Source organism: Polyodon spathula, chromosome 9 (genome assembly GCF_017654505.1).
Source record: "Polyodon spathula isolate WHYD16114869_AA chromosome 9, ASM1765450v1, whole genome shotgun sequence".
In the NCBI taxonomy this organism is placed as follows: domain Eukaryota; kingdom Metazoa; phylum Chordata; class Actinopteri; order Acipenseriformes; family Polyodontidae; genus Polyodon; species Polyodon spathula.
The window spans coordinates 5,632,364-5,646,271 of record NC_054542.1 but is presented as its reverse complement, the minus strand read 5'-3'; the positions used below and the strand labels follow the sequence as shown (position 1 = coordinate 5,646,271).

At 31.0% G+C, this 13,908-nt stretch overlaps 1 protein-coding gene across 1 annotated transcript; it reads right to left on the bottom strand.

The window, feature by feature from the left end:
- Nucleotides 1–12: 12 nt before the first annotated feature.
- LOC121321224 (olfactory receptor 51E1-like) lies at nt 13–11,366 on the bottom strand. Its single transcript, XM_041260122.1, has 4 exons — nt 11,235–11,366; nt 9,643–10,221; nt 7,190–7,372; nt 13–18 (listed from the first exon to the last, which is right to left on the bottom strand). The coding sequence occupies exons 1-4, from the start codon at nt 11,364–11,366 to the stop codon at nt 13–15; spliced, it is 900 nt and encodes a 299-aa protein (XP_041116056.1).
- Nucleotides 11,367–13,908: the final 2,542 nt, after the last annotated feature.

The window sequence follows — 13,908 nt, the reverse complement described above, 5'->3', positions numbered from 1 at the left end:
CCCAGTTTTCATTTATACCTAGGAACAAAAAATACAAAGTTAACAGTTATGAAAAATATTTAATTTAGAGCTGAGTAAATGATCAGCATGTATTAGAAATGTATTTTTCCCTATAGTTATATGGGAGTGCACTTGTAATATCTCTGCAGTAATGAATGTATTCGTTTGGATAATGTTTCACATTTTTAATAATTCAGATTGGAAACTAACCCCTAAAGGTCCGTTCATCCAGCATAAAATGCTCCACGAGACTTTTCACTTTTAATTGTGAGAATACCATTTTATTCATCCCACCGAGGGGGCTGAATAGTAATTGTGCAATTTTATAGTTACTTTAAAAATAGTATTAAGTTAGAAGTTTGGGGTAGAAAGGTTTAGGTTTGAGTGTTGAAACTCCAGTAAGTGTGGATGTACCTGGAGTATTTCCTTCCGGACAAACCGAAAACATGCTTATTATTCAACACATGAAAACTAGACTTGGGGAAAATGAGCAAATACTGAGCTCCCCCTTTATACCGTAAGTAAGCAGTTAAAAAAAAAAACAAAAAAAAAAAACAAACACATACACTTTTTTATTCCTTTTTAACAATACGTACAGCTATTACCTACTTTTTTTTCTCTAATGGCACATTTATACTTCGAATATATGAAAACATGTATATGTATTGTATTGTATTTATATACATAGCATAACATATGCATTAAATTGTATTTAAGCCGTATTGCATTATTCTAGGTACTCTAGGTGCAGCCTCACCTGTGCCTCCTTTCAGGTTTACAATTCAGTTGAAAAAGTGCATCAGGCTTATTTAAATTTTGTGATTCTGTGAATTTCTTCAGTCAATTGCAAATGAGATAACCCTGTGAGATGACGTACCTTTGGAAACTACTGATTTTTTTTCTATTTTGCTTTGCAAATAAGTGTGCCTTGTAAAAAAAAAAAAAAAAAAAAAAAATATATATATATATATATATATATATATATATATATATATATATATATATATATATATATATATATATATACACACAATTATTATTATTATTATTATTATTATTATTATTATTATTATTATTATTATTATTATGTATAGAAAACAACATAATGCTTTGATGTCCTACAAATGTAAGACGATAGTAGCAACTCCATTTGTAATCTATTAAGTTTGTATTACTTTGTTTCTGCTGCACATTCTTGTGACTTTGTTCCGGATCTTTTGAAGGTTTAAACCATAAACGACAGGATTGAAAACAGGGAGGACGATTAGAAATTCCACTGACAGGAGATTGTGGAAAACCTGTGGCATATCACTTGAACCGTAAATACTGTACATGAAATCAAAAAGCACGGCAATGAAGTATAGGGTGCCATGTGAAAAAAAAAAGCGTTAATATTGTAATGTTTTTTTTTTTTCCAGATTGAACTTAAATCATGTATTTTTCCCCAGATTTGTAAATATTGTGAAAATAATAAATAAATATTTTCTAAATGTGTTTATTCAAATATAGTTTATAAATCTTAAAATATTTAGCAACTTTTCAACTTTTAAATGCTATTTTTTTTTTTTTTTAAATATGTATTTTGTTTTTCCGTTCGCAAATAAATTATTATTAGTGTAAACGATGAAACATGGGATGCGTTTTCCATTGTTACTCCGGAAGATCCCAGTTTTCATTTATACCTAGGAACACAAAATATAAAGTCAATAGTTATGAAAAATATTTAATTTAGAGCTGAGTAAATGATCAGCATGTATTAGAAATGTATTTTTCTCTATAGTTATATGGGACTGCACTTGTAATAACGCTGCAGTAATGAATGTATGCGTTTGGATAACGTTTCACATTTTTAATAATTCAGATTGGAAACTAACCCCTAAAGGCCCATTCATCAAGCATGAAATGCTCAACGAGACTTTTCACTTTTAATTGTGAGAATACCATTTTAATCATCCCACAGAGGGGGCTCAATAATAATTGTGCAATTCTGTAGTTAATAGTATTAAGTTAGAAGTTTGGGGTAGAAAGGTTAGGTTTAGGTTTGAGTGTTGATACTCCAACAAGTGTGGAAGTTCCTGGAGCATTTCCCTCCAGACAAACCTGAAAACATGCTTATTATTCAACACATTAAAACTAGACTTGGGAAAAGTAAGTAAATACTGAGCTCCCCCCTTTATACCATAAGTGAGTAGTTAAAAAAAACAAAAAAAACAAACACATACACTTTTTAAATCCATTTTAACAATATGTACAGTTAATACCTACTTTTCTTTTTCTCTAATGAGACATTTGTACATCGAATACATGAAAACATGTATATGTACTGGACTGTATTTATATACATAGCATAACATATGCACTAAGTTGTATTTAAGCCGTATTGCTGTACTCTAGATACTCTAGGTGCAGCCTCACCAGTGCCTCCTTTCAGGTTTACAATTTAGGTGAAAAGGTGCATCAGGCTTATTTAACTTCTGTGATTCTGTGAATTTCTTCAGTCAATTGCAAATGAAATAACCCTGTGAGATCACGTACCATAGGAAACTACTCATTTTTTCTATCTTTCTTTGCATATACACATAAATTATTATTAATATTATTATTATGTATAGAAAACAACGTAATGCTTTGATGTCTTACAAATGTAAGACTACATCTGGAATCTATTAAGTGTGAATTACTTTGTTTCTGCTGCACATTCTTGTGACTTCCGGATCATTTGAACGTTTAAACGATAAATGACAGGATTGAAAACAAGGGGGACGATTAGAAATTCCACTGACAGGAGATTGTGTAAAGCCTGTGGCATATCACTTGAACCGTATCTACTGTACATGAAATCAAAAAGCACAGCAATGTAGTATGTGGTGCCATGTGAAAAAAAGAAAAAAACATTAATATTTTAACATGTATTGTTTTACAGATTTAATTTAAATCTTGTATTTTTTCCCCAGATTTAACTTAAATCTTGTATTTTTTGCAGATTTACAAATGTAGTGAACATTTTTTAAATATGTACATTCAAATCTTAAAATATTTAGCAACTTTTCAACATTTAAATGCTTATTGTTTATTTTAAAAACAAATATATATTTTGTCATTAAAAATTTATTTTGAAAACCAAGATTTAGTTTTTCACAAATAAATCTGACAAATTTGATTGGCTCTTGTAATTCTGAAATTTGCATATTTCCCAATTAGCATTAGAAGAGCCAATCAAATCATGTTAAATATTCACCTAAATATTAAATCTTTTTTAGAGCTTTAGCTGGCCAGTTAAATATTCAGCTAAATGTTAAATCTAGTTAAGAGATTTAACATGTAGTTAAATATTTAGCTTAATGTAAATTTTTTAGAGATTTAACATGCAGTTAAATATTTAAGTTCACAAAATCCAGATTTATTTGTGAATAGCTAAATCTTTGATTGTCAAAAAAAAAAAAAAAATATATATATATATATATATATATATATATATATATATATATATATATATATATATATATAACAAAACATATATTTATTTTTAAAATAAAGATTTAGTATTTAAATGTTGAAAAGCTGCTAGATATTTTAAGATTTATAAATTATATGAATGTACATATTTAAAAAATGTATTAATTTATTTTCACAAAATTTATAAATCTGGGGAAAAAATACAAGATTTAAGTTAAGTTTGGGAAAAAAGACATTTTAAAATATTCACTTTTTTTTTTACACATGACTCCCCATAATGAAGTAGTTGATCAAACATGTACTTCTTTCTTCACTAGATCCTCCGTACACTCTTGTACAATTAATATACATATTCTAACATATCCATACACACTGTTAACAATAGTCCCTACACAAGATCATTTTACAATTGACCAGTTATATAGTTTTTCAATGTGGGCGCGACATTACTACCAACACATACTGTAAACATCAGTATAGAAAAATACAAGAAAACAGCAGTTAAAATCTATTTCATACCTACAGAAAATAAAAAACAAAGGGATTGACAATTCATTTATAATCTCACTTTGAGGAAATCATTCCTAACACAAAAAAAGCAATACAAAATGACAGATGTGTGCAGTTAAACAATAACAGAATAACCTGACTATCCATTTACCTGACTTTGAAGGCCTTTCTGTGGAGATGCCAGCAGACAGCAGAGCAGGTGTGTAGTGGTGTCAGGCACAGCTTTGCTGGGCTTTATATACTTCTCATTACAGGTTGGTTTATTCTTAGTTACTAATATCCAGGGAGGCTTTGATACTGTTTTTCTTCCTTGAGGACATTATGGTGACATCACCAACCATATCAGCCTTCCTTGTGGACTGTTATTTTGTATTATTATTTTTGAGGCAGGAGACAGATTGTAGTTAAACCAAAAATGGTTAGTCAAAACAATTCCTCCCCCTTGTGCAAAACACACATGGCCTTATTCAGCCTCCTCCCCCCTTGAACAAGCATTTGGGTTGTTCATACCCCTGTTGATGAGCTGAGGTTAAAATCTCCTTTTCAACACCTGCATAGTGGTAAAGACGCTTGCTTTTGGTGTGCTGGCTCTCTCAATACTCAGGATCAAGGTGATTACACATTACTTGAACAATGGTTTTAAACAAGGGATCAGTCTATTGTGACGGGGCAGGTTCTTAATGTACCCAGTTCTGATTAGATCATTTAGAGCAGAAATATAACAAATAGAAACTTTATAAGACTATACATGAATAGATAAATCACTTTTACAAATTCAATATTAGAATAATATTGAAAAATAAAATGGAAAATCCACACATTGAAATCTAAACCCCTTAAGAGGCAGACCTGATGGAAATCAATGTGTATCAACATTACAAAGACTTGGAGATGCCTAGAGAGCATGTCATGGTACACGCCTGGCTTTCTTCAAACAAGGGATGGATGATTGTATCTTTATATTTTGGGTCACGCTTTATTTTAAGGGGCACCTATTAACTATTAACAAACTATTAGTAAATACATTAATAAACATTAGTTACTTGTCCGTTAGCAGTTAGTTAACAGTTGATAGACTATTTGTTACTTGTATTAATAAACATTGGTTACGTTAGTTATCAGTTAATAGACTATTTGTTACTTGTATTTATAAACATTAGTAACTAGTCTGTTAACAGTTTGCTAACAGTTAATATACTATTTGTTACTTATACTAATAGACATTAGTTACTAGCATGTTAACAGTTTGTTAACACTTTGTTAATGTTTGTTACTTGATGTATTATAACTTTTCTCAGTTAATAAATCAATGAATAAATGATTTGAACATGTTATATCTGTGACTCTGACAACCTTTTTAAAGGCTGCAGATTTCCTTGTGTGGAGAACATTGAAGTGAAAAATAATAACCATTTTTGTATTGTCTTCAAGTGATTTATACCTGTCATAAACAATTGAAATCACCAAATGTAAAACTTTTAATAAATCACATCCACACTGTACAGTAAATAAGTAAAAATATATTTGTTGCTTAAAAACTATTAACTTCATTAAATGATTTCTGGTCATGTTCTGAAGAAAAGCATTTCCCTTAATTATGAAAACATGAAGTGTTACCCAATTGCATTATCTTTAGGCTCCTTTGGGTAATGAACATAAAAAATATGACTGATATAAATGCCTGCAGTGGGGTCCCTGCTTATCTTGAGGAAGAAGTCTGTCGAAAGATACTACGGTATGGTTTATTTTAATCAATTAAGGTAGAAGGAGTTCATCCATGCTGAGTTCTTGTCTTATTCCCTCTATATGTAAATGATTGTGCTCATTTGCATTGATATGCCAACGTCACCAGTGTGTAACCCTGAGGGCACTTTAAAGCAGAGTGCAAGATCAGCTTTGCTTAAATATAGAGCAGCGTCATGCCACATAGCATACATTTGCATTGTCAGAGGTTTTTATTGTTAAAATAAATGGAGCTAGTGCCTGGTTGCATTTGGAATTATTACTTTTGGACCAATTTGTTTTCCTCTAAATGTTTTAACAACTCTTTTACGGATCTCAGGAAGAATCAGGCAATAAATAATGGGATTCAAAAGAGGAGGAACAATTAGAAGTTCCAGTGATGTGATTGTGCGTACAATGTTTGACACATTCTTAGGGTTTAATCGGCTTAGAATAATTTCTGATAACACAGTAGCATAAAAGCTGATTAATGAAATTAAATGTGGAAGACAGGTTTGCAAAGCTTTCCTGTTGTGTTCTTTGGAGCTGTTATGGCATACTATAAGTATCTTAATGTAAGAGTATACAATAAAAGAAAAGAGTGGAATAAATGAAGCATATACCAAAAATCCCAAAATATTATTAACAGTTGTGTCTACACAAGATAGCTTCATAACATCCCACTTGTAACAATACAATTTATTAATCTGGTTTCCACATAAAGGAACTGACACAGAAAAGATGATTGCAAAAGACACCATAACAACAGGATAGATCCAGGCTGCAAGTAATAATTTGTACAGTTTTGTACATGTCATGACAGTGTTGTATTTTAATGGCAAGTATATTGCTACATACCTGTCATAGGCCATAGCTGTTAGAATTGTCATTTCACCCATGATATATGTATACATAACACCTATATGCAGTTAATACCAACGTTTTTCTCTAATGGCACATTTAAACAATGAATACATGTAGATGTACTATAATGTTTTTATATACATAACTAACATGTGCAATAAATTATATTTAAGCCGTATTTCAATACTCTAGGTACTCTAGGTGCAGCCTCACCGGTGCTTCCTTTCAGGTTTACAGTTCAGGTGAAAAAGTGCATCAGGCTTAATAAACTTATGTTATTTTATGTTATTTTATTTCTTTAGTCTGTTGCAGATGAGATAACCATGAATGAGCACGTATCTTGGGAAACTACTTAGTTTTCTTTCTATTTTGCATTGCAATTAAATGTTTTTTTTTGTTATATATATATATATATATATATATATATATATATATATATATATATATACACACACACACACACACACACACACACACACACACACACACACACACACACACACACACACACAGTATATAATACAGTTATTATTATTATTATTATTAGATAGGTATAGAAAACAATATAACTCTTTGATCTCTTACAAATGTAAGACGATAGTAGCAACTACATCTGGAATCTATTAGTGTTAATTACTTTGTTTCTGCTGCACATTTTTGTAACTTTGTTCCGGATCTTCTGAAGGTTTAAACCATAAATGACAGGATTGAAAACAGGCAAGATGAATAGAAATTCCACTGACAGGAGATTGTGTAAAGCCTGTGGCATATCACTTGAACCGTAAATACTGTACATGAAAGCAAAAAGCAGAGCAATGAAGTATGGGGTGATGTGAAAAAAAAAAAAAGCGTTAATATTTTAATGTCTTTTTTTCCAGATTTGTAAATATTGTGAAAATAAATATTTTCTACATGTGTTTATTCAAATATAGTTTATAAATCTTAAAATATTTAGCAACTTTTCAACATTTAAATGCTAAATCTTTATTTTAAAAATAAATATATATTTTGTCATTAAATATTTATTTTGAGAATCAAGATTTAACGCCTCACAAATAAATCTGATAAATTTGACTGGTTCTTGTAATGCTGAAATTTTTATATTTCCCGATTAGCATTAGAAGAGCCAATCAAATCATGTTAAATATTCAGCTAAAATGTTAAATCTAGTTAAGAGAGTTAACATTTAGTTAAATACTGTATTTAGCTAAATGTAAAACATTTTTTAGATTTAAGATTTAGTTAAATATTTAAGTTCACAAAATCCAGATTTATATGCGAACAGAAAAACAAAATATATATTTTTAAAAAAAAATTAGCATTTAACAGTATTATCATTTATGCAGTAGACTCAGACCTACTTACATTTGGGATAGATGTGGAAAAGATGTACTGCCTCTATAAATATTGATTTAGCCTTGGAGATACATTTTCAGCCCTATCTAGTAAATATCCTATCTTATGTGTGTATAATACATCAGTTTCCGACACATTATGTGATTTTGTTTTGGGGGTTGTAAGAAAGGGGTTGGATTTTTGATTTTCTTACTGTAAAATAACGGTTTATATATATATATATATATAAACTGTTATTTTACAGTGAATTAGTGAATGGTCCTTATACAGTAAAATATAGTATATTTATAGTTTACCTGTAAATTAACTGTAAATTAACCAAATTAGTGCATTTTTTCATCTAGAAAAATAGATGAAGCACTGTATGTGTTTTCCCCTCTAACATTTGTGAAAATAAGATAAGTCAATGCTGTTCAGAGGATCGCATTAGGTTTTAATATCTAACGAAAAAAATGCGTAGAATTCTTTTTAATGCACTTTTATTTTTCAAACACATTTTTACAATACAATACAGAAAACAGAAATGGAAAGCTGGTGTAGTTTTCTCTTTCTCCAAGCTGCAGTTGTTCATGGAGAGCAGACTTGAAGTAGATCGTCTTCTGCTCATAAACGAGTGCATCAGATGCTAGTTCAGTGCAGAGCAGCTCTGGTGTGTTTGTTGCATTTGACACTGTCTCTTCACCTCTGGCTGAACGTCTACCTTTCTAGACAGACACACTATGCAGGTGCAATTTCAGAAGGTATGTGCATATGAAAGACTAATAATTTGTATTTCAATTTATACACAATTTATGGTAAAGACAAAATACCTTTCTTTCACTTTTCATTTTCTTCTGACAACCAAGAATAACCTTCCGAACATACTATTTGAATATGTTGTATCTGTGAGTCTGAAAATCTTAGCCTAATATTGAATGAAAAAATAATAACCCTTTTTGTTGTCTTTTCAATTGTTTTTTGCCTATCATAAACAATTGAAATCATCAAATGTAAAACTTTTAATACATCGCATGCACATTGCACAGTAAATAAGTAAAAAATACACTTGGGGTTTAAAAACTACTAACTTTATTAAATGATTTTTGGTCATGTTCTGAATGAAAAGCATTTCCCTTAATTATGAAAACATGAAGTGTTACCCAATTGCATTTTCTTTAGTCTGCTTTGGATAATGAACATACAAAAATATAATTGGTATAAATGCCTCCAGAAGGAGTCCCTGCTTATCTTGAGGAAGAAGTCTTTCAAAAGATTCTACAGTATGGTGTCTTTTAATCAATTAAGGTAAATGGAGTTCATCCATGCTGAGTTCTTGTCTTATTCCCTCTATATGTAAATGATTGTGCTCATTTGCATTGATATGCCAACGTCTCCACTGTGTAACCCTGAGGGCACTTCAAAGCAGAGTGCAGGATCAGCTTTGCTTAAATATACAGCAGCATCATGACACATAGCAAACGTTTGCATTGTCAGAGTTTGTTTTTGTTAAAATAAATGGAGCTAGTGCCTGGTTGCATTTGGAATTGTTACTTTTGGACCAATTTGTTTTCCTCTAAATATTTTAACAACTCTTTTACGGATCTCAGGCAGAATCAGGCAATAAATAATGGGATTCAAAAGAGGAGGAACAATTAGAAGTTCCAGTGATGTGATTGTGCGTACAATGTTTGACACATTCTTAGGGTTTAATCGGCTTAGAATAATTTCTGATAACACAGTAGCATAAAAGCTGATAAATGAAATTAAATGTGGAAGACAGGTTTGCAAAGCTTTCCTGTTGTGTTCTTTGGAGCTGTTATGGCATACTATAAGTATTTTAATGTAAGAGTATACAATAAAAGAAAAGAGTGGAATAAATAAAGCATATACCAAGAATCCCAAAATATTATGAACAGTCGTGTCTACACAAGATAGCTTCATAACATCCCACTTGTAACAATACAATTTATTAATCTGGTTTCCACATAAAGGAACTGACACAGAAAAGATGAGTAAAAAGGACACCATCACAACAGGATAGATCCAGGCTGCAAGTAATAATTTGTACAGTTTTGTACATGTCATGACAGTGTTGTATTTTAATGGCAAGTATATTGCTACATACCTGTCATAGGCCATAACTGTTAGAATTGTCATTTCACCCATAACATATGTATACATAACACACATTTGAGTGTAACAAAATCCATAAGAAATGACTTGGGTGTCTGAAAGAAGATGATACAAAAATGAAGGATAGAAGCTAACAGTTCCTAAGAGGGCATTAATAAATAAATTACAGAGGCAGATGTACATTGGTTCATGGAGGCTTTTCTGTAGTATTATTAATAAAATAAAACATGAATTAACACTGATTATAAAAAGATACCCTATTAGAGTGATAGCAAAATATATATATTTGTTGTTTCCCATATCTCCAAATGCAATAAGTGTAAACGATGAAACATGGGATGCGTTTTCCATTGTTACTCCGGAAGATCCCAGTTATCATTTATACCTAGAAACAAAAAATACAAAGTTAATAGTTATGAAAAATATTTAATTTAGAGCTGGGTAAATGATCAGCATGTATTAGAAATGTATTTTTCTATATAGTTATATGGGAGTACACTTGTAATAACTCTGCAGTAATGAATGTATGCGTTTGGATAATGTTTCACATTTTTAATAATTCAGATTGGAAACTAAATCCTAAAGGTCAGTTCATCCAGCATAAAATGCTCCACGAGACTTTTCACTTTTAATTGTGAGAATACCATTTTAATCGTCCCACCAAACATGCTTATTATTCAACTCATGAATACTAGACTTGGGAAACTTAAGTGAATACTGAGCTCCCCCTTTATACCATAAGGAAGCAGTTAAAAAACAAAACAAAAAAAAAAACATGCTTTTTTTCCATTTTAACAATATATTCAGTTAATACCTACGTTTTTCTCTAATGGCACATTTATACAACGAATACATGTATATATACTATAATGTATTTATATACATAACTAACATGTGCAAGAAATTGTATTTAAGCCGTATTGGTCTGTTGCAGATGAGATAACCATGAATGAGCACGTATCTTAGGAAACTACTTAGTTTTCTTTCTATTTTGCATTGCAATTAAATGTTGAGTATTATTATATATATATATATATATAGATATATATATTATAATTATTTTATATATATATATAATATACACACACACAGTATATACTTATTATTATTATGTTATTATTAGATATGTATATAAAACAATATAACGCTTTGATGTCTTACAAATGTAAGACGATAGTAGCAACTACATCTGGAATCTATTAAGTGTGAATTACTTTGTTTCTGCTGCACATTCTTGTGACTTTGTTCCGGATCTTTTGAAGGTTTAAACCATAAATGACAGGATTGAAAACAGGGAGGACGATTAGAAATTCCACTGACAGGAGATTGTGTAAAGCCTGTGGCATATCACTTGAACCGTAAATACTGTACATGAAATTAAAAAGCACAGCAATGAAGTATGGGGTGATGTGAAAAAAAAAAAAGCGTTAATATTTTAAAATGTCTTTTTTTCCAGATTTGTAAACACTTTTATTTATTATAAGAAGTGTCACGAATTATTTTTATATATGTTGTGAAAATAAATAAATATTTTCTACATGTGCTTATTCAAATATAGTTTATAAATCTTAAAATATTTAGCAACTTTTCAATAATTTAAATGCTAAATCTTTATTTTAAAAATAAATATATATTTTGTTATTAAATATTTATTTTGAGAATCAAGATTTAACGCCTCACAAATAAATCTGATAAATTTGACTGGTTCTTGTAATGCTGAAATTTTTATATTTCCTCCCTGATTAGCATTAGAAGAGCCAATCAAATCACGTTAAATATTCAGCTAAAATATTAAATCTAGTTAAGAGATTTAATATCTAGTTAAATACTGTATTGAGCTAAATGTTAAATCTTGTTAAGAGATTTAAGATTTATTTAAATATTTAAGTTCACAAAATCCAGATTTATTTGTGAACAGAAAAACTAAATATATATTAAAAAAAAAAGATTTAGCATTTAAAAGTTGAAAAGTTGCTAAATATTTTAAGATTTAAAAATTATATATGAATGTAAAAATTTTAAAAATGTATTTATTTATTTTCACAGCATTTATAAATCTTAATTTCGGTACAAATTCTATAAGTGAAAAAAAAAATTGTTAAAACCCGGACATTATAATTCTTCATTTTTTTTTCACACATGGCCCCATATAATGAAGTAGTTGATCAAACATGTACTTCTTTCTTCATTAGATCCTCTGTACACTCTTGTACAATTAATATACATATTCCAATATATCCATACACACTGTTAACAATAGTCCCTACACAAGATCCTTTTACAATTGACCAGTTATATAGTTTTTCTGTGTGGGCGCGACATTACTACCAACACATACTGTAAACATCATTATAGAAAAATACAAGGAAACAGCAGTTAAAATCTATTTCATACCTACAGAAAATAAAAGACAAAGGGATTGACAATTCATTTATAATCTCACTTTGAGGAAATCATTCCTAATTCAAAAAAGCAATACAAAATGACAGATGTGTGCAGTTAAACAATAACAGAATAACCTGACTATCCATTTACCTGACTTTGAAAGCCTTTCTGTGGAGATGCCAGCAGACAGCAGATCCGGTGTGTAGTGGTGTCAGGCACAGCTTTGCTGGGCTTTATATACGTCTCATTACAGGTTGGTTTATTCTTAGTTACTAATATCCAGGGAGTCTTTGATACTGTTTTTCTTCCTTGAGGACATTATGATGGCATCACCAAGCATATCAGCCTTCCTTGTGGACTGTTATTTTGTATAATTACTTTTGAGGCAGGAGACAGATTGTAGTTAAACCAAAAATGCTTAGTCAAAACAATTCCTCCCCCCTGTGCAAAACACGCATGGCCTTATTCAGCCTCCTCCCCCCATGAACAAGCATCTGGGTTGTTCATACCCCTGTTGATGAGCTGAGGTTAAAATCACCTTTTCAACATCTGCATAGTGGTAAAGAAACTTGCTTTTGGTGTGCTGGCTCTCTCAATACTCAGGATCAAGGTGAATATACATTACTTGAACAATGGTTTTAAACAATGGATCAGTCTATTGTGACGGGGCAGGTTCTTAATGTACCCACTTCTGATGAGATCATTTAGAGCAGAAATATAACAAATAGAAAACTTTATAAGACTATACATAAATAGATAAACCACTTTTACAAATTCAATATTAGAATGATATTGAAAAATAAAATGGAAAATCCACACGCTGAAATCTAAACCCCTTAAGAGGCAGACCTGATGGATATCAATGTGTATCAACATTACAAAGACTTGCAGACGCCTAGAGAGCATGCCATGGTACACGTTTGGCTTTCTTCAAACAAGGGATGGATGATTGTATCTTTAATGTTAACCTATATGTGGGGTTCAAGAGGCGGAGCTAGGCACCAACAATCATTTCACAACACATCATTTCCTATCGTCAATTAAACCTACCTTATTTAAACATTTTTCACCTCTACCTAGCTGTCTTGTGTTTCTTTGTTTTGGCATAAACCTAAGCGATTTCAAGACCCATCAACTTTCGTATACCTCAATAATGCAGTACTTTCAGCAGTTGTCATCGGATTCAGAGGATTCACAGGATTTTCTGTTATTACCAGATCATTCTCCTCCAGCTTTAATCCAGGGTCCATCCAGTCTCCGTTTTTCCGGCCCTTCTGGTATTTCAGTTACATCTAATCAGGCTCCCGATCAGGCTCTCGTCCAAGTTCCAGTTCAAATGTTGCCTACCGTCCCTGCCACTCAAGCATCGAATCGGCGCCGATCCAAGCGACTTCAGCCTCAGGACGCCCCTCCGGATCGATTGCTTTGGAAGGACTGGCCCATGAATAAACTGATAAAAACCCTCCTTAAAAACGATAATGCGATTCCAGCAGGGAGTGATAG